Raw genomic sequence first — 21,722 nt, forward strand, 5'->3', positions numbered from 1 at the left:
TGTGTCTGCAGGTGTGGGAGGTGAGGCTGGGTGAGGGGAGTGTGGAGGGCAAAGCTGGAATAAACACTCCAGAGGAGACGTGAGACCGGAGGTGCTCACTGGGCCATGCCAGGAGGTTGGATCAAAGACCAATCTCCTCCATGTTGTCCAGGAAGAGTAGTGCTCCCACTTTTCTGCCTGAAGGGGCTTTCTCTTCAGTTCAGACTGTTGCCAAAAGGGTTTCCAGCTAGTTCCAGCTCAGAACTTGGATACTAGACTGTTGGTCAGAAGGAAGGTGATGCAGGACAGTCTGGAGCATCCTGATTAGCCCACGTGTGAGGGCAGAACATATAGATATGAAGGCTAAAAATCAGTTTGTAATTAGTAGTGTGGCTCCAAAGACAGAAGGGACCCACGTGTGCTTCAAGTGCTTCAAGCATGTTTATAATTCCTTTGGTTAGGCTCACAAAGCTCCTCAATTAAGAATGTACTCTGCCACAAGTAACACAACCTGATTTACAGGACCCCAAAGAGTGGTTTATTTTTCTTCACCTGATACAGTCTGGACATAAGTATGCTCTAAGTGTCAGAGATGTTGGGTTCATCAAGGACCTAGACTTTTCATCCTCCTCCCATCCTTTGCATGTTGTTCTCTCCATGCCACAAGGCTGCAGTCACAGTTCTGTGAATTGACTGAGGCAGCAGCACTTTATCAAAAAAGTAAATGCTTTCCCAGAAACTTCCCACCATCCTTCCCTTAAAATTTTTTTTTCATCCCTTTAAATTTTGTGGGCTGGAACTGAATCGGATGCTCTTCCCACTTCAAGGGAGGCTGAGAAGTTGAGTATTTGGCAAAGAGGAACGGGTTGTCACAGCTGCTGAGGAGAAATTACGGTTTATTTCATCTCCTAGGCTCGTTCTCGTTTCTGCTGGCAAGGATGGTCATAATCAGCAACTCAGTGATCTGGCTTCAGTGAGAGAACATTCTCTGAGAAGGGGTGTCAGTGGTCTAGGGCCTCAAATGCGCACCCTGAGGCAAACAGTGCGCTCCACAGAGCTCAGGAGTTGGGATGCCAGGCTTGCCACTCGCAGTGAAGTGTCCTCCTTACATTGATTTTGTTTACCTGTCAAGATGGTGCCCTGGAGGGAGCACCATTCCTCAGGTCCCCCTCACAGCCCTTTAAGGCACCGACGAGGTGTGACCACCCTGATCAGCAGTCTCCAGTGCCTCAAAGTAAGGGCCGTCTGCTGCCAAGTCCTCCTGGAAGTCCCGAGAGTCTCTTCCCTGCCTAATTGCCCATACTCACTCAGGTGGGAGCCCCGCTACTTGAGGAGGTGGAAGATCACCCTGGCTCATCTGCCAAAGCTCTGGCCGCCTCAACCAGCTCTTCAAATCCATTTCTTCTAACAGGTTCGTCTATCCATCACTAACTCTCCTCCTGAGAGCACTCTGTGCAGACGAGAAATCTGGCTTAGAGAATTTACAGGACTTCGCCAAGGCCATAGAACCCTGAGTAGCGGTTTGAGATTCGAACCTGTATCTAGGCTATTCAGTGACTTCCACAGCGATCCGTCCACTGCGGGGTTTTCCCTCCGCAGGTCCTGGCTCCGCAGTGACATCTTCCCGTGGAAAAACGTCCTTGGAAAACGCTGACAGAGTCTTTTGAGCCTCGGCCGCACCCGTCACTCGATCAGCAACCGGAAGTAGCGGCAGCTCACCGGAAGTGGGGGCTGTGAGGCCAGGGTGAAGCCGGAGGAGTCTTCGTGGTTCCGCAGCCTGCGAGAGTGGCGAGTGCTGTTGCGTCGCCCGCACTCGCCAAGCTCAGGTGAGTGACGGCGGCCGGGGAGGAGGCCGTGGCGGCGCTCCCTGCCGAGTTGGACCGCGCTTCCAGGCCTGAGCTCCCCAGGCCCAGCTCTAGGGAGAACCTCGGATACCTGGAGTCCTGTGGCCTTTGGTAAGCGGCTTATGGATCAGATGGTAAAGAATCTGCCTGCAATGTAGGAGATCCGGGTTCAATCCCTGGGTCTGGAAGATCCCCTGGAGAAGAGATTGACAACCCACTTCAGTATTTTTGCCTAGAGAATTACATAGACAGAGGAGCCTAGCAGGCTACAGTCCATGGGGTCGCAAAGAGTCGGACAGGTCTAAACGACTACCACTACCACTTCTTACTTATACCTTGATTTTTCCTCTGTGAGACGAATAACAGTACTTGTTTCACAGGGCTTTTGTGAGAACGTAATGAAATATTTTGCCGCTCCTCTTATCCCACTTCAATGTATGCGATTCACCTGGAAATTTGGAGATTTGGAGTCTGTAAGTCTGGGGTGGGACCCGAGATTCTGCGTTTCTCACCATTTTCCAGGTGAGGTTGATGCTGTTCCTCCACAGGCTGCACTTTTAGTAGCAAGGCCCTGCGGTATTTGCTTAGTACCTGGGACAGGTTGAGTCTTCAGTAAATAGCAATACGAGATATATACCCTCCCCCCGCCTTTTTTTTTTAAACAGATAGTTTCTGGTTACACAAGCCTAAGGATATTATGGGTATCTCCCTCCGTTTTTTTATGTCTGGGGATAAGAAAAATAATTGCCATTTTTCTTTCTGTACAAACCATGACACAGCTCTTCTCTGCTAACTCTGGGAGCTTTGGGGCCTCTCCATACCAGTTATATTCATGGGCCTACTCAGGTGATGCTTCATTACCCACTTAGAGCAGACTCCTGGAGGTTCTTCATCCTGTGGAGTTGGAGCACTATAACCTCTGTGCTTTAGTCATTTGTTGCTGCTGGAATCTGAATTTATGTTTTCTGTGCTTTACTCACATTCTGTGAGTCGCCTAGATTTTGTGACTCAGTGCTCTGAATGGCCTTAGGCAAGCTCTGGGATGAATTTGCTACTGCCTGGTAGACCAGAATAAAATTGAAAAACTCCATGCTACATAATACAACTGAAAAAGCAAGGCATTTGGCTGTTATACAGGCCTAATTTAATTTGTCAGTATGGTTTTCTTCCCCATTCATAAGTTTATATTTTCAGGTCCCCAGTAAGGCCTTATCGTTCGGCATGCAAATAAGTCAACTTTGATACCAAAGAATTCTGATGTTTCCCCTTCACTTTTCTGAAATACCATACTATGCAGTCTTGCAAATATAGGAAAACCGATAAAATCAAATATTTGGTTGTCCTAAAAGTGATAGGTACTTGAACTGTTTGTTTGGAAATGTTTTCACATGATTGTGGATGCAGATACTTCACCTGTTGGGATTTTGTTAATCCTCTCGTAGACTCCAGCGCCGAGAGAAAATCAGTTTTTTGTTTTTTTAATTCTCAGGACTACTCAACACATTATTTGATAAGATGAAAGTGGAGTTTGAAGTATCCCTTTATTTGTGGTAATTTTAGAATTTTATCAGGACATAAGTGGGTTAAGTTTTTCTAGCAAAAGAATCAAATCAGAATTGAGATCTGGTATCTGGTAAATTGAATATGCTGAGGGTGTCATATACTTAATCTACAGTTAGCATGGCTGCCTTCCTCTGCCTGGCTCCCCTCCTCTAACTTCTGGACTGTAGTTTAAAACGAAGCTATTCGGCCTTGCTCAGACCTGTACCTGGAAGGTGGAAAGGTAAGATTTCTCGCTCTTGTGAAATCACATCATTCAGGGTGGTTTGGGCAGTGTCTTTCAGAACAGCCATGGTTGGTCCAGTGGTGTCTAAGGCTCCACTCTGGTTCTTTAGGACCCCTAAAGAGGAGATGGGGAGGGGAGTATCCTTGGGGCATTTACGCTAGGAAAGGGACTTTGTGAAATGATGTCACATAAATTTGAACCTTTAGAGGAGACATGAGGAGTTAACCAATTGGGCATCTCTTAGTGTTCTCTTTCCAGCTTTCTTATGGATTCTTTGGGAACCCTTAAATAAGGAGGAACTAACTCTCCTCTGTGTTTGTCTCTAGGCAAAACATCCTGGCCTCTTTTTCTTTGTAGTGCCTTTTCTCCCCACTCTTCTGCTTTATTCATTCTATATCTTCCTTGTGTTTCTTCCCTTTTCTTCTCTACACTACTCATTACTCATCTTCTAAAGTGGTTGTATTTCATTTCTGTATACGCAGATATAGTGTAGGAGAAGGCGATGGGACCCCACTCCAGTACTCTTGCCTAGAAAATCCCATGGACGGAGGAGCCTGGTAGGCTGCAGTCCATGGGGTCGCAAAGTCTGACACGACTGAGCGACTTCACTTTCACTTTTCACTTTCCTGCATTGGAGAAGGAAATGGCAACCCACTCCAGTGTTCTTGTCTGGAGAATCCCAGGGACGGGGGGGGGCCTCGTGAGCTGCCATCAATGGGGTCTCACAGAGTCGGACATGACTGAAGCGACTTAGCAGCAGCAGATATAGTGTCTCTGCTAAAAGTTGCATGGCAGAAAAGTGAGTAGCTAACTGTTTGCCATTTGCAGTTTGTGTCTGCATGGCTCTAAGATTAGTTTGTCATCGTTCATTACTGGGCATCCATAGAGAAGTTCTACAGACAGTAGGAAGTGCTTGTACTGAAAATAACTTTTCAACCTTTTTCTTGAGTATTTAGGTTACTTTATCTATTCACTGGTTGTCTTCTTGAAGAACAGTTTCTTGTTAGAACATCCTTTTTGTAAATTCAATTTTTTCAAAGTTATATGTGTGCATGGCTTATATAGTTAAATTCCTTGGTGGCACTGTGGTTAGGACCTGGAGCTTTCACTGCCCACACCGCAGGTTCAATCCCTGGTTCAGGAACTAAGATTTCATAAGCTGCATGGCGTGGCAAAAAAAAAAAAAAAGGCAAATAGTTTGACAGATCTTATAACACTAAGTATTAACTCCATTTTTGTTCTCCAGAGACACTTTTCAACTATTTGTTTGTTTCTTTTGGTATTCATTGGTGTACTCTAAATAAATAACATTTGTATTTCTATTTCTTGATTTCTAGAACATCTCTATGTCCATAAAATCTTTTGACTTCTTTGTTATGGACTTGGATGCTCTAGGTCTCTTGTGTTACTGTTCAGTTTCCCTCTTTTTCCCCTCCCTTTAACCTCCCAGTATAGTTTGCTCAAAATTTTTGTTTAAACGGATATTCAAGGTTTATGTTAGTAAGATTATGTAAATATTATTTACAGCTGAGCAAGGAGTATAATATAACAATTCTTGTACAACTTTTTTGTATTGTTTGGAGTTAATAATTTTTGTTGCTCTTATTGGCTTGGTTTTCCATCTACCTATTACTTATTGGCTCAGCAGTAAAGAAGTCATCTGCCAATGTAGGAGCCGTGGGTTCGATCCCTGGGTTGGGAAGATCCCTTGGAGAAGGAAATGGCAACCCACTCCCATGTTCTTAGCTGGGAAATCCCATGGACAGAGGAGTCTGGCTGGCTACAGTCCATGGGGTTGCAAAAGAGTCGGACACAACAACTTAGTGACTAAACAAATTACTTGTTTATCCTCAGATTATCCATCAGAAATGTCAGTCTCCTCTCCTGTGTAATATTCATCTCTTCTAGCATAAACTAGTTGCTCTTTGTGTCTGTTCACAGCTGTAGTCCTGGAATCTTTATCATTATTCCTGGGGTTTCTCTTTACTTCCCTTCTATGTTGAACTGTAAATTCCGGATTCCATATCTCTCTTGCCAACTTTCACATCTTCAATTATGATAGTTCTCCTTACCTTGATACTGGGGCATCTTGTAAACTCATTCCTTCATGTAGATTTTTGTCTTTGATGTCTTCTTTTTGTTCTTTTTATAAGTAGTAATTACTAGTGATAGCTAGGATCTTAGACTGTTAAAGGTATGAGGGGCTTTTGAGCTTACCTAACCCTCCAGTTCTAACACTCCAGCTTCCTGGCACCTGGAAACCCTATACATTATTTGCTCCCCCTGCCCCCACCCTCCTGTCTGAAATCTGACCTCCCATTTTGTCTCTCCAATACACTAACAATGTGGGATTTGGAATCAGATAATCTTTGATGTCAAACCCCATTTTGTCCCTTAGCTGTGTAATCTTCATCAGGTTTCTTAATCTTGTGAAGACTCTTTTTCCTTATCAACAATATGGAGATATAAAAACCTACCTTGCAAAAAGGTAAGAATTGGAACTGATGCAGATGAAACTGCTTATTCAGGGCTTGGCACAGTGGAGACCCTAAAACAGTTGTGGCTCTTGTTCTTGTGGGATCCTAGTTCCCAGACCAGGGATCCAACATGCAACTCCTGCATTGGAAGCATGGGGTCTTAATCATTGGACCACCAGGAAAGTCCCTTAACCTGTATTTTTGCAAATCAGAAAGAGCCACATAATTCAAAACACTGGATCTATACCAGTCAAGCATTGATGATGCAAGAAATGGTTCTTCATTTCAGGACCACATACACTAATCTCATTAAGTAATCTTAGATGATATTAATTGAAGTTACTTAAATAATGTGCTTTTAAAGTTGTATTAGTTATAAAAGTATTTGTTAAATTAATCTATGTATTCTTCTATTTAACAGTTTTAATCCTACTAAAAAGGAGAAAAAGTTAATTTGTCAAAGGTGTAGCAGAAAGTCTCCTAACAGCTATATACTTTCCTTTTACATAGGTGTATTTTAAGTGATGTCACTTGTTCTGTTTGTTCCACCGACTGTTTGTATAAATCTTTCCATGTGTTGATGCCTGACACACGCTTATTCTGTAAACCAGGTTACTCCTTCTGAAAAGACATGGATTTTCAGTTTTTTTGTTATTATAAAAAAAAAATTTGTCTTTTTATGAAAGTTATTTCTTCAGATCTAGTTCTCAAGATGAGAAGGAGGACTTTGAACAATTGCTTTGGTTGGACGTTGCGCTGACCTAAATTTAGATTCAGTTCAGTTCACTTCAGTTCAGTTGCTCAGTCGTGTCCACAACAGGTTCCAAAACAGGTACTCTTAAAAGCCTTGTTCTGTCAACTAAAGAGTTCCATTACTTGGTTTCTCCTTTGTTCCCACCATACCTGAGGTGCAGTGTTAATTGAGATTCCGTTTTGAGGCATAAATCTTTAAGTATCATCTGTTAAAGAAAAAAAGTATCATCTTTAAGTATCAAATGTTAAAGAAAAAAAAATCACTTCAGTACTATTTTCCTGATGTCTTCTAATTTTTAAAAAGTTGGCCATTTGCATTCATAGGAGTAAGCTAATGGTCTATAGCAAACTTTTTCTGTAAAGGGCCAGATAGTAAATATTTTATGCTTTGCAAGCCATATATTCTCTGCTAGAATTACTCAACTCTGCTCTTGTAGTGAGAATGCCTCCATAGACAGCATTTAAAGCATTTAACAAATAGCCTGGCAATGTTAAAACTTTACTTACAAAAACAGATGAGGGCTGGATTTGGGCTCCGGGCCATAGTTTGCTAACACTGGATCTATAGCATCTGGACCCACAGATTGAAACTTGGTGGGAGAATGGTTCACAGGCCACAGTATGGAACTAAGTGTATAAAGATTTGGTGTGAAAGAATTCTGTTTTGGTTCACAAAGAAATTAGGAGCATACCTTCCTGCCATCCAGAGAAGCCTGTGTGGCTGGGCTACTTGAAAAAAGCCTCTAACCTGCCCTGCAGTCCTCTGTTTCTTATGCTATGGGCTCCGGAAGGAAGGGACTGACAGGGGAGTTGCTTAGGCATTTCAGAAAATCATTCTGGCACCTTCAGAACCTTCATGGGATTTTCTGCATCATGAGCTGTGTCTGGTCCATATCTTGGCATCTTAGGGCTCCCTGAGTTTTGCTTGTGAGGCCTTGGCATTTCTCAAGCAGAAGGAGAGACAGTAAGCATTGAAAGCAAGAGTATGGCAGAGTCATTTTCATAGCCTGTCATGGTTTCTGCTGTAGAAGAAAAGTAGAACTTGTGCTGCTCTCAGGCAGAATAATCAACACCTGACTCACTGGAAGCATTGCTAATATGCCTCCTCCAGAGGAAAGCTCTGCTGCTCCCCTTGTTGTCAGCAGGGCAGTTGCATGAATTGGTGTTCCCTGAGCCCAGCTTGGAAATGCTCTTTGTGTCTCACCCATGAATTGACGGTGAGCAGGGCCTAGGCCTTCTACCGTCCCCCACCAAAGTGCTTGAGTTTTTCGGGGTTGCTTTTTTTTTAGGGGTGGGGGGGTATTTGGAGTAGCTGAATTTTTCTTTTTGATTTTTATTGGAGTATAGTTGCTTTACAATGTTGTGTTAGTTTCTGCTGTACAGCAAAGTGAATCAGTATACATATATCCCCTCTTTTTTAGTTTTCCTTCCTATTTAGGTCACCACAGAGCATTGAGTAGAGTTCCCTGTGCTATACAGTAGATTTTCATTAGTTATCTATTTTATACATAATATTGTATATATTTCACTCCCAGTCCCCCAATTCTTTCATCTCCCACTCCCCCCACCTTGGTATCCATAAATTTTTCTACGTCTGTATCTCTGTTTTTCCTTTGCAGATAAGCCCATCTGTATGTACCATTTTTCTGGATTTCACATATAAGTGATATTACATGACATTTGTTTTTCTGTTTCTGACTTCACCTGGACTGTCTCTAGGTCTATCCACATCTCTATAAATGGTACTATTTCATTCCTTGTGAGTGAGTTTTCAAGTTTACTTCCCAAGTCAGTGACTGCTCTGGGATAGTGATTCAGACTCTTGTAGGCCTTGAGAGGAGATTAGGCATCTTCTACAAGGTACAGAAGTAGCATTAAAACAACTGAATTCTGTAATCAAAAGGAGGAATGGGGTGGGGGGTTATTGTGGGTATAATTGTGCTGATATCAAAGAGGTGGAATAGATTGCTTATTTCTGTTCTTAGCTTTCTTTTTGGAAATCTGCTTTCCTCATTCCTGTTGGATTTTAGTGCAACAGCTGCCTCTAACTGTAAAGAAAGTCTGGCCAGAGGACAGAGGAAATTTAAACTGAGGAGCAGTCCAAAGAACTGCTCAATGGTACCCTAGGTTTGGGGTTCTCCTGTGCCTTTATGCAGGGTACATGGGGTTTTTCCTTGATGTATGCTGTCTTGTGGTTTGGGCATTCACTAACATTGAACTTACTTGAGTGGACAGTGGTATAGTTTTAATCCATGTCTTATAGTGTGTAAATTTTAGTATTAAGATAGGTGGAAGCCACTTATTCTTCATCTACCCTTTTTTCAGTATCTGGCACCAATTCTGGCCCAGTCATTTGTGATCCATGGCTCTTGTGATATGCCGAAGATTTCCAGGCACTTTGTGTGGAACACCTTCCCAACCAGCTCTAATCAAGAACCATATAAACAAGAAATTACTTGGTCAGACATGTGAGGACTGTGCTCTGACTGCTAGAATGATCAGTACTGACACCAGAATGGCAGCCATTCTCCAGCTGTTAAAACCTATAAGATATTGGACATTTTGCAGTCCTTTTACCTACAGTGCAACCCAAAGTATGGCATGGTGGAATATGAGAAGCTACATGTGGCACAAAGGACAGGACTCTCCAGAAAACAGCCTCTGCTGTCTTGCCAGAAAAGTTAACATTTATAACACCTCTGCTTCTTGGAGGCTTCTGACAACCGGCAGTACCCTCCCAGGTTTGGAATTCAGCAGGGCTTCTGCCTCTAAGGCCAGCACATTGAACCTGCACTCACCCAGGGCCATGAAAATTGACGAAGAGGATATAGAAACTTTTGATTCCCTTGAAGACCCTCGAGTTTTCCTCCAGCTAAGACCAGAATATCAGCTTCACAGCTATAACAGATCTGAGACTTGTCAACCTCTGTCAGTTTCAGAAGGTGAACTAATTTTGCACAAAGTCACCGTTTATCAAGATAATCTCCAGCCTCAAATTATTGTTGACTATTTCTGTAAGCTGAGTTCTTTGCCTGCAGAGCAACATCCTGTTTTGCTGTCCAGTACCAGCTTTGCTCTGCTCTGCCAGCTGAGTGTGAAAAACATACATCTCTTTGATGCCCCAGATCTGATCAATATTTTGAAAGCTTTTGTCAGTTTAGGAATTCCTCATTCCCATTCAATGCTAGATGTGTTTGAAACACACTTTTGCCATAAGGTATGGGAAATGAGTCTGGATCAACTTCTCTTGGTGGCTGACCTCTGGCGGTACTTGGGACACAGAGTACCTCGGTTTTTAAAGATCTTTTTTAGTTATCTTAATTTGCACTGGAAAGATCTATCCTTGTCCCAGCTGATTCACTTAATTTATATTATAGGTGAAAGTCGTCAGGCACCCCAGGATCTAATGCAAAAACTAGAATCATTGATCCTCAAGTATATAGATTTGATCAATTTAGAAGAGATTGGTACAATCTGTTTGGGGTTTTTTAAGTCGAGTAGTAGTCTCTCTGAATTTGTCATGCGGAAATTTGGAGATCTGGCTTGTGCTGACATGCAGCATCTGAGTAGTTATGCCTTAGTGAATATTCTTAAAATGTTCCGTTTCACTCATGTGGATCACGTAAATTTCATGAAGCAATTTGGACAGATTGCTCCTCAGCGAATTCCTTCCCTGGGAGTTCAGGGTGTCATGCACCTGACTCTTGCCTGCTCGGCATTACGCTTCCTGGATGAAAGGGTAATGAATGCTGTGGCTGCTTCTTTGCCTCCTAGGGTAGCATACTGTCGAAGTAAAGATGTTGCCAAGATTCTGTGGTCATTTGGAACTCTGAATTATAAGCCACCCAATGCAGAAGAGTTTTATTCTAGCCTGATGAATGAGATTCACAGAAAGATGCTTGAGTTCAATCGATACCCAGAACACCTGCTCACGTGCTTGCTGGGCCTGGCATTTTCTGAGTACTTTCCAGTAGAGCTCATAGATTTCGCTTTGAGTCCAGGGTTTGTCAGGTTAGCTCAGGAGAGAAGTAAGTTTGAGGTCACCAAGGAGCTGTATACTCTTGATGGTACAGTTGGCATTGAATGTCCAGATTACAGAGGCAATCGTCTTAGTTCTCAGCTTCAGCAAGAGGGGTCAGAAATGCTATGGAATTTAGCAAGGAAGGATATGAACTCAAAACCTGAATTCCTAGAAGCTCTCTTTTTACTTGAGACCATGTTGGGTGGGCCCCAGTATGTCAAACACCATATGATTTTGCCTCATACCCGATCTTCTGATTTAGAGGTTCAGCTTGATGTTAACATGAAGCCATTACCATTTAACAGAGAAGCCATACCAATTGAAGATGTAGCCAAGTTCAGGCTTAAGCATGTGGGAGTCAGCCTTACCGATGATTTGATGAATCAGCTACTAAAAGGGAAATCAAAAGGGCATTCCCAGGGGGAAATTGAGTCAGACAATGGGCAGCAGCCCTTGAAATTAGAGGAGACGGCTAAACCTGTGGGAAGTTCCCTTTGCAATAAGGTAGACAGATTGGGGGCCATAGAGATGGCTGACCTATCCCCCGCGACCTGCTTGCAGGCCCCACAAGTGAAGCTGGCTATTCAGTTGACAAACAGGAACCAGTATTGCTATGGTTCCAGGGATCTGCTTGGACTGCATAATATGAAGAGGCGGCAGCTGAATCAACTTGGGTACCGAGTGGTGGAGTTATCTCACTGGGAATGGCTCCCACTACTGAAACGAACTCGCTTAGAAAAACTGGCATTTCTCCATGAGAAGGTGTTCACCTCTGCTCTCTGAGGGCCTTCAGGGTCATTTCTACTCATTAATGCTGTAGACATGCACTGTACCAGGTATTGTGAAACAGTTGCAAAAGCCAGAATGTAGATTTGGTAATAAAATCATCTGTTGAGATTAAGTTGTACCCTGTCTGTGGCAGACAGAAGCTAGTGTACATTACTGTGAATTAATTATAACTTAGTCCAGTTGTGTAAGTTGCTAATTTGTACAAGTAAATAATAAACATCTTAAAATCAAAAAACTCCTTATTTTCCTTTCTGTTTACTAGCCTCATCTCATGATTGCTTTGAATTTTTAGGATAAAAGTATAGTCAGGCATTGTCTAAAGCTAATTCTTAAAAAATGGTTTTCTTATGTTTTGTTTTAAAGTAAGAATCTTCTACAGCTTATCTTGTACATCATCGTTTTTCCCCCACGCATGTTTTCTTCACACCCCCTAGAATTAAAGTCCTTTTCATTTTCCTTTAGATTTGGTTGGTTCCTGTTTTAAAGAGCCACTTCAGAATTAGCTTAATATCTTCCCCTTAGCTCCCTCTTCTGCATTTCTACTTCTCTTGCATAATTCTCCCTAACCCCTTTCCGAGGGATATTTTCTTCCTAAAATTGGACCTGGGAGAGTAGAATTATATGAGTGCCTTTTGGGCCAGTGGTTCCCAAATCTGATGACCAGGTAGAAGAATGTTTTTCATGGCAAGCAGCTCCAACAAGAAGGAAATTTATTACTCCCATAATAGGAAGTCTAGGGAGATTGAGGTTTGTATTAGAGCCACAGACATAAGAAGAATGGATATATGTGAGAAACTGAATACAAATAATTTTTATAAATGCAGTCTGTGAAAACTTTTAAAATGGACTCCTCCCACTGTTACTTAGGTTTCCCCTCAAAGGTCACTTCCCCATCCATGCTAGCTAAAACTACCCCACTGGCCTTTGATCATGCCTTGTCACCTTCAGGTGTTTTCCCCATTGCATTCAGCATTAACAAATTATTCTTTCTTTATTTGTTGATTTCCCTGTTGGAAAGTAGGCCCTTGAGTTAACTTTGTCTAGAATTTATCTCCAGTGCCTAGGACAGTGGGTCCTGGTACATAATAATGTTCAGTGAGTGATCAGGGAATTAAGAATGGTTGGTCGTTGCTGGAGAGTTGGGTGTAGAAGGAAGGGAGAGGGTGGGGCTAGAGAGAGAAAAAGAATATCTGGGTAACAAAAGCCTATGACCTTGCTAAAGAGCCTGGGTTTACAGGGGCTGGAGTGCCTCTGAAGGGTCCTAAGTCAGGGAGTATTTGGACAGATTCATGTTTTAGAAATGTTAGGGGAAAAGCAGGACAGATTGAGGGGTGGGGATGTGTGAGATAAGGAGAATATTTCACAAATGTGTGCAAGAGCTCATATGAGAAATGATGAAGGCCAAAATTATGAGAATGGAAAGTTTAAATTTCAGAGATGTTTGGGAGGGGGAAAAGACCACAACTTGCTAATTAATTGGTTTGGGGAATGAAAATGAAGATTTTAGTGCCTAGACTGATAGAGAGTCGTCGACTAAAATTGAGACAAAAGCAGGACACATGTTTGGGTAAAGAGTTAATGCCGAGACTGCCCTGGTCATGCTGAGGTGGGCCTCTGGGCAGAAGGGTTTAGGCTGGAGTCTCAACTGGGCATGAGGTCAGATGGCAAAAACCATGAGTAAAATTGCCTAGGACAGGTGGAAAGTAGGTTATTGCAGGTAGGGAGGGAAAAGATGACCAAGAGTAGAATACCAGGACTTAAAGGAAGGTCAAAGCAAAGAGATCCAGTGATAAAGACAGATAATCAGGAAAAATAGGGGCATAGAAGTAAGTCTGGTCTCTCCAAGACCACTCACTAGAGAAAAAACTTACAGTTTATTATAGTGAAAGGATGCAGATTAAAAATGGTGAAAGAAAAAGGGACATAGTATAGTATCTAGGAGAGACACGTCACAAGTTTTTAGTTGTCTTTTCCATTAGAGACATACAGACAGCCCTTAGTTAATCGCAGCAATGATGTTTGCCAACACGTACAGATATTGCCAGTCAGGGAAGCTCCGGTCTTGTGCAGGTCAGTCATGTAGACGTGAAATGAGTGCCCACACAGTTTACCTTAGTTACTCAGTCCCCAGCCCCTGGAGACATTCACCTTATTACAGCAGAAGACAAAAGACATTTTCAGCTTATTCCACCATAAGTTAACATTGTTAGTGTAAACTACCTGGTGTTTACCTTGGGTGTGGCCCAGGGTCTTAAGTGAAAGTGAAGTGCGACTCCATGGATTGTAGCCTACCAGGATCCTCCGTCCATGGGATTTTCCAGGCCAGAGTACTGGAGTGGGTTGCCATTTCCTTCTCCAGGGGATCTTCCCTACCCAGGGATCAAACCCAGATCTCCCACATTGTAGGCAGACACTTCACCGCCTGAGCCACCAGGGCCCTCAAGGCCCAAGGTCTTAGGTGCATATAAGACAGTCTTATCAAGCACTGTATTCCAAAGGCATAGAGATTATCTCTCAGGACATTTCTTTGCAAAGTGAAAGACTTGAATACTCCAAACCTACTGAGTTAACCTTTCACTGCACAGAAACCAAGGGTAAAGCGTATGTATCCTCAGTTCCTCGGAAGAGAAAATGAAGGCAAGAACTAGAAAATCTTCAGTTTAGCAAATTGGCCATCAGTGATGACCTTAACTATAGCAATTTGTTTTATTTATTTATTTTGACTGTGCTAGGTCTTTGTTGTGCTCAGGCTTTTCTCTAGTTGTGGCAGTCAGGGGCTACTCTCGAGTTGCGGTGCTCAGGCTTCTCACTGCCGTGGCTTCTCTTATTGTGCAGCACAGGCTCTGGAGCTCTCGGGCCTCAGTAGTTGTGGCCCCCAGGCTCTAGAGCACAGGCTCAATAGCTGTGATGCACGGGCTTAGTTGCTCTGCAGCACGTGGGATCTTCCCAGATTAGAGATTGAACCCTTGTCTCCTGAGCCACTAGGGAAGCCCAACTATAGCAATTTGAGTTACATTGTCATGGAAAAAGCCAGATTGCACGCCTGTTGAAGGAATGGATTACAAATATGAGGCAATACGTTGAGAACCTTGAAGGGATGGGGAAACTTGAGCAGGATTTACAATGGGACTAGAATTGCCAGATAAATTACAGTATGCCCAGTTAAATTTGAATTTCAGATAAACAACGAATAACATTTTCTAAAATGCACATAAAATTGGCCATTTTAAACAGTGTACAGTTCAGTGATATTTAGTACCTTGATAGTATTGTGTAGCCTGTCATCACTATCTAATGCCAGAGCATTTTCTTCACCCCCAAAGGAAACTCTGTACCCTTTTATCAATCGCTTCACATTTCCCCCTTTCTCAGACCCTGACAGCCACTAATCTTTGCCTCTGGATTTGCATACGTGGTGGGTATTTTGTATAAATGGAATATGCAGCTTTCTGTGTCTGACTTCTTCTACTTAGCGTAGTATTTTCAGGGTTCATTGATACTATAGCATGTTGTTGTTGTTTAGTCGTTAAGCTATGCTTGACTCTTTGCAACCCCATGGACTGTAGCCCATCAGGCTCCTCTGTCCATGGTATTTCCCAAGCAAGAATACTGGAGTGGGTTGCCATTTCCTCTACAAGGGATCTTCCTGACCCAGATATCGAACCTGTGTCTCCTGCACTGACTTGAATTCATTACCACTGAGCCACCTGGGAAGCTTATTATAGCATGTACTAGTACTTCATTCCTTTTTGTGGCTGAATAGTATTGTATTGCATGGATATACAATATCTGATTTATCTCTTCATCCGTTGATGGATTGGGTTTTCTACCCCTTTTAGCTGTTGTGAGTAGTGCTGCTGTAAATTAGTTCAGTTCCGTTCAGTTCAGTTCAGTCGCTCAGGCGTGTCCAAAGCTTCACGGCCCCATGGACTGCATCATACCAGGCTTCCCTGTCTATCACCAACTCCTGGGGCTTGCTCAAACTCGTGTCCATTGAGTCAGTGATGCCGTCCAACCATCTCCTCCTCTGTCATCCCCTTCTCCTCCTGCCTTTAATCTTTCCCAGCGTCAGGTTTCTAATGAGTCAGCTTTTCGCATCAGGTGGCCAAAGTATCGGAGCTTCAGTTTCAGCATCAGTCCTTCCAGTGAATATTCAGGACTGATTTCTTTTAGGATTGACTGGTTTGATCTCCTTCCTGTCCCAGGGATTCTCAAGAGTCTTCTCAAACACCACAGTTCAAAAGCATCAGTTGTTTGGCGCTCAGCCTTCTTTATGGTCCAACTCTCACATCTGTACATGACTACTGGAAAAACCATAGCTTTGACTATATGGACCTTTTTTGGCAAAGTAATATCTCTGCTTTTTAATATGCTGTCTAGTTTGGTCATAGCTTTTCTTCCAAGGAGCAAGTGTCTTTTAATTTCATGGCTGTAGTCACCATCTGCAGTGATTTTGGAGCCCAAGAAAATAAAGTCTCTTACTGTTTCCATTGTTTCCCCATCTATTTGCCATGAAGTGATGGGACTGTATGCCAAGGTCTTAGTTTTTCACATGTTGAGTTTTAAGCCAACTTTTTCAGTCTCCTCTTTTACTTTCATCAAGAGCCTCTTTAGCTCGTCTTCACTTTCTGCCATAAGGGCGGTGTCATCTGCATATCTGAGGTTTATTGCTATTTCTCTCAGCAGTCTTGATTTCAGCTTGTGCTTCACCCAGCCTGGCATTTTACGTGATGTACTCTGTATATAAGTGAAATAAGCAGAGTGACAATATACAGCCTTGACGTACTCCTTTCCCAATTTGGAACCAATCCATTGTTCCATGTCTGGTTCTAACTGTTGCTTCTTGACCTGCATACAGATTTCTCAAGAGGCAGGTCAAGTGGTATTCCCATCTCTTTAAGAATTTTCCACAGTTTGCTGTGATCCACACAGTCAAAGGCTTTGGCATAGTCCGTAAAGCTGAAGCAGATATTTTTCTGGAACTCTCTTGCTTTTTCTACGATCCAATGGATGTTGGCAATTTGATCTCTGGTTCCTCTGCCTTTTCTAAATCCAGCTTGAACATCCAGAAGTTCTTGGTTCACGTACAAGCCTTGCTTGGAGAAATTTTGAGCATTACTTTGCTAACATGTGAAATGAGTGCACCTGTGTGATTGTTTGAACATTCTTTGGCATTGCCTTTCTTTGGGATTGGAATGAAAACTGATCTTTTCCAGTCTTGTGGCCACGGCTGAGTTTTCCAAATTTGCTGGCATATTTGAGTGCAGAACTTTCACAGCATCATCTTTTAGAATTTGAAATAGTTCAGCTGGAATTCCATCACCTCCAACTAGCTTTGTTTATAGTGATGCCTCCTAAGGCCCACTTGACTTCACATATCAGGATGTCTGGGTCTAGGTGAGTAATCACACCATCATGGTTATCTGGGTCATTAAGATCTTTTTTATATAGTTCTGTGTATTGGGCTTCCCTGATAGATCAGTTGATAAAGAATCCACCTGCAGTGGAGGAGACTCTGGTTAGATTCCTGAGTCCGGAAGATCTGCTAGAGAAGGGACAGGCTACCCACTCCAGTATTCTTGGACTTCCCTTGTGGCTCAGCTGGTAAAGAATCTGCCTGCAATGTGGGAGACCTGGGTTCAATCCCTGGGTTGGGAAGATTCCCTGGAGAAGGAAAAGGCTATCCACTCCAGTATTCTGGCCTGGAGAATTCCACAGACTATATAGTCCACGGGGTCACAGAGAGTCGGACATGATGAGCAACTTTCACTTTCTGTGTATTCTTGCCACCTCTTAATATCTTCTGCTTCTGTTAGGTCCATACTGTTTCTGTCCTTTATTGTGCCCATTGGCTCAGCTGGTAAAGAATCTGCCTGCAATGTAGGAGACCTGGGTTCAATCCCTGGGTTGGGAAGATCCCCCGGAGAAGGGAAAGGCTATGTAGTCCAGTATTCTGGCTTAGAGAATTCCATGGACTATATAGTCCATGGGGTCACAAAGAGTCAGACACGACTGAACAGCTTTCACTTTTCACTTTGCATGAAATGTATCCTTGGTATTCTGATTTTCTTGAAGAGATCTCTAGTCTTTCCCATTCTGTTGTTTTCCTCTATTTCTTTGCATTGATCACTGAAGAAGGCTTACTTCCTTCTCCTTGCTGTTGTTTGGAACTCTGCATTCAGATGTGTATACCTTTCCTTTTCTCCTTTGCCTTTCTCTTCTCTTCTTTTCTCAGCTATTTGTAAGGCCTCCTCAGACAACCATTTTGCATTTTTGCATTTCTTTTTCTTGAGGATGGTTTTGATCAATGCCTCCTGTACAATGGCCATAGTTCTTCAGGCACTTTGTCTGTCACATATGCTGATGGACAACTCTATCAGCTGTTGTGAATATTCACATATAAATTTTTGTTTGAATACCTGTTTTCAATGTTTTTAAGTATATAGAAATGAATTGCTGAGTCATATATTAATTCTGTGTGTAACTTGTTGAGGAACCTCCAGACTTCCATGGTGGCTATACCATTTTACATTCCTAGTACCTCAGAATGTACTAGGGTTCCGGTTTCTCTGCATCTTTGCTATTTGAAAAAATAGCCATCCTAGTGGATGTGAAGTAATATCTTATTGTGGTTTTGATTTGCATTTCCCTAGGGAGTTGGTGATGGACAGGGAGGCCTGGCATGCTGCGATTCATGGGGTCGAAAAGAGTCGGACACGACTGAGCGACTGATCTGATCTGATCTGAGGGACTCATAATGTTTAGTATCTTTTCAATCATGATGTCAAATCGTCTAGCCCATGAACACAGGATGTCTTTCTGTTTACTTGGGTCTTTAATTTGTTTCAACAACACTTTATATTAATAGTTTTCAGTGTACAAGTTTTGTACTGTCTAAGTTAAATTTATTCCCAAGTATTATTTTTGATGCTATACTGAATGGAATTTTCTTATGTTCCTGTATGAATTGCTGATTGCTAGTGTATAGAAATACAACTGACTTACCCTGCATCTTTACTTAATTCTTTTATTAACTCTTTTAAGTGGGTGTGTGTATATTCTCTATGATTTTCTATATATGGGATCTTGTCATCTGTGTATTTAGTTTTACTTGTTCCTTTCTACTTTGGATACCTTTTAATTTCATTTTCTCCCTAACTGCTCTAATTAGAACTTCTAGTACAAAATTAAATTGTAGTGGTGAAAGCAGGCATCCTTGTTTTATTCCAGATCTTAGAGGGGATGCTTTCAGTCTTTCACCATAGAGTATAATATTAGACCCCTTGGATTTTTCATAAATGCCCTTTACTGTATTGAGGAAATTTTATTCATAGTTTGCTGAATGTGCAATAAATAATTTTTTAATGTAAGTATGTCCCAAGTAGTACACGGAACATTCTTATACTAAACAAATTATCAACCAAAAAAATCCATTTTTATCCAAATTTATCCAAATTTCATATTTAAGTCAACATTTAAATTTTTTATTTGCTAAATTAATAACCTTAAGAAGGACAAGGCTGGATTCTTTTGAGGTGGTTGATGGAGGCAGAAGAGACTTCAATGTTATTTGCATATTGAGGAAAGGATCCAATAGTCAGAGATAAGTTTAAGATTCAAGAGAGAGGCAAGAACAGATGGAATAAGGCCCTGGAGGGGAGGGACAGAGTTAGGGTCAGATTTGTACAAGAAGAGCTTGGCTGCCTTACCTGGGTTCCCACATAAGTTTTCTGACACTGCTATTAAGGTGCTAAGTAAATGGTATTAGAACCCTTTGCCCATCTGTGCCTTGTTTTGATCCTACAAATTTTTTAAGAGTAAAAACTGTGTCCGCTTGTGCCTAGCAGTGTACCTTGTGCACATATTAAGCTCTTGAAGATTGCTCCAAGTACATAACGTTGCAAGCTTTTTTGGACTTAGACCTGTGTTCTGGCCTTCCTGTGCCTGAGACAGCTGTCTTTTATTTTAACTAGCTATAAGAGAAATGAACACAAGTCAGATTTTTTACTTAGATGGACGAGTAACTCAATTTAGAAATTATAACAAGTAAGATTGCTCCAAGTATATAACATTTCAAGCTTCTTTTGGACTTACACCTGTGTTCTGGCCTTCCTGTGTCTGAGGCAGCTGTCTTTTATTTTAACTAGCTATAAGAGAAATGAACACAAGTCAGATTTTTTACTTAGATGGACGAGTAACTCAATTTAGAAATTATAACAAGTATTATACTTCTTTAAAGGCTGAAGTGCCCAATTTATAAAATTGCTCAGTGCATTGGTATTCCACCCACTCTTTGAGGCTAAATGCTTTTCTCTTATTTGACAGGTAGTCTTTTCTTTTTTTAAATTCTGTAACCTGTTTGAGCCTAGTCTTTAAAATATGTGTATCTGCCAGAATTACTTTCCATTACATTTTCATGAAACTCAAAAATCAGTTTGTATAACTCAGCTATGGCAACTTCTTTGTAAGCCAAAGGAAGACGGATGTACAGGTGTTCACAAAGTGTCATGGTCACCTTATTCTCTTCTAAATTATCCCTCCACACTTCCCTATTGCTAGGTTCTGAGTCTTCAGCAACAAAAAGATTTGCTTGGCTGCTTTAAGGAAACACAGACAGAAACCTTTGAGATAAGATGACCAGTTTGTCCCAGTTTGCTTGGGACTTTCCTGTTTTTAGCACTGAAAATTCCACTTTCTGAATAGACCATATGGTTGGTCACCCTCCCTCTGGATCTCTTTTCAGTACTGTTCTTGTACATTCCCTTCCTCACCCTGAGTATAGGGAGGCAGAGAAGAAATGCCTCTCACCATTTGGACATCCAGTTCTGTATCAGCTATTAGCTGCGAGAAATACTCTGAGCATGTATCTGTAGCCTTATTCTTACTTATATCATCCTGTGACCCCAGGAACCCAGCCCCATTATTTTATCAACTTAAAACTCTAAACATACAAAAGGAAAACTTTTCTGCTTAGTCATAGTTATTACTTAAGTGACAGGTACACCAAGAATAAGCATGTTGGTTTGTTTCAAGTTTGTTTCTTACAGTGTGGGTTGTTGTTCAGTCGCTCAGTCGTGTCCAACTCTTCGCAACCTCATGGACTGCAGCACACCAGACTTCCCTGTTCTTCACCATCTCCTGGAGTTTACTCAAACTCATGTCCATTGAGTTGGTGATGCCATTCAACCATCCCATCCTCTGTCGTCCCCTTCTCTTCCTGCCTTTAATCTTTCCCAGCATCAGGGTCTTTTCTAATGAGTCAGCTTTTTGCATCAGGTGGCCCAAGTATTGGAGCTTCACTTTTAGCATCAGTCCTTTCAGTGAATATTCAGGACTGATTTCCTTTAGGATTGACTGGTTTGATCTCCTTTCTGTCCAAGGGATTCTCAAGAGTCTCCTCCAACACCACATTTCAAAAGCATCAGTTGTTTGGCGCTCAACTTTCTTTATGGTCCAACTCTCACATCTATACATGACTACTGGAAAAACCATAGCTTTGACTATATGGACCTTTTTGGCAAAGTAATACCTCTGCTTTTTAATATGCTGTCTAGGTTAGTCATAGCTTTTCTTCCAAGGAGCAAGCGTCTTTTAATTTCATGGCTGTAATCACCATCTGCAGTGATTTTGGAGCCCAAGAAAATAAAGTCTCTTACTGTTTTCCTTGCTTCCCCATCTATTTGCCATGAAGTGATGGGACTGTATGCCAAGGTCTTAGTTTTTCACATGTTGAATTTTAAGCCAACTTTTTCACTCTTCTCTTTCACCTTCATCAAGAGCCTCTTTAGTTCCTGTTCACTTTCTGCCATTAGGGTGGTATCATCTTCGTATCTGAGGTTATTGCTATTTCTCCCAGCAATCTTGATTTCAGCTTGTGCTTCACCCAGCCTGGCATTTTACATGATGTACTCTGCATATAAGTTAAATAAGCCGAGTGACAATAGCGTGGATAGTGGAATTAAACTGGAATCTTCAGTTAAAGGGCTTATATCTGGGTGAGGAACTTTAAGACTTCTGTGGTAATAGTGTGTTTGGATTTATAAAATAAAAAGACAGTACACAGAATCCTTGTG

General features: G+C 41.9%; 2 protein-coding genes across 12 annotated transcripts in view; both read left to right on the forward strand.

Annotated features, from left to right (window-relative positions):
- The first annotated feature begins 1,691 nt into the window (after positions 1-1,691).
- The window catches only part of UBOX5 (U-box domain containing 5), a 46,657-nt gene continuing 26,626 nt past the window's right edge, over positions 1,692-21,722 (forward strand). For 6 of the 10 annotated variants that reach the window (XM_070801200.1, XM_070801198.1, XM_070801197.1 and 3 more), the window contains exon 1: positions 3,499-3,606. The gene's annotated coding sequence lies outside the window, so the exon portion shown is untranslated. Of the gene's footprint in view, positions 1,806-1,832; positions 1,935-3,495; positions 3,607-21,722 lie in introns of those variants that run through there. The other 4 variants (XM_019971957.2, XM_019971956.2, XM_019971955.2 and 1 more) reach the window with 3 other exon arrangements.
- FASTKD5 (FAST kinase domains 5) lies at positions 1,706-11,884 on the forward strand. Of its 2 annotated transcripts, none has more exons than XM_019971948.2 (2): positions 1,706-1,805; positions 9,165-11,884. In XM_019971948.2, the coding sequence occupies exon 2, from the start codon at positions 9,202-9,204 to the stop codon at positions 11,641-11,643; it is 2,442 nt and encodes an 813-aa protein (XP_019827507.2). In that variant the 5' UTR covers positions 1,706-1,805; positions 9,165-9,201; the 3' UTR covers positions 11,644-11,884. The 2 variants fall into 2 exon arrangements, with proteins under 2 accessions (XP_019827507.2, XP_070657295.1); XM_070801194.1 differs by lacking the exon at positions 1,706-1,805 and adding an exon at positions 3,499-3,606.

The sequence above is a fragment of the Bos indicus genome, chromosome 13 (genome assembly GCF_029378745.1).
Source record: "Bos indicus isolate NIAB-ARS_2022 breed Sahiwal x Tharparkar chromosome 13, NIAB-ARS_B.indTharparkar_mat_pri_1.0, whole genome shotgun sequence".
Classification (NCBI taxonomy): domain Eukaryota; kingdom Metazoa; phylum Chordata; class Mammalia; order Artiodactyla; family Bovidae; genus Bos; species Bos indicus.

Bases quoted from the DNA above. Each gene is read 5' to 3' on its own strand.
- FASTKD5 (XM_019971948.2), top strand. From the start codon at position 9,202: ATGGCTCTTGTGATATGCCGAAGATTTCCAGGCACTTTGTGTGGAACA.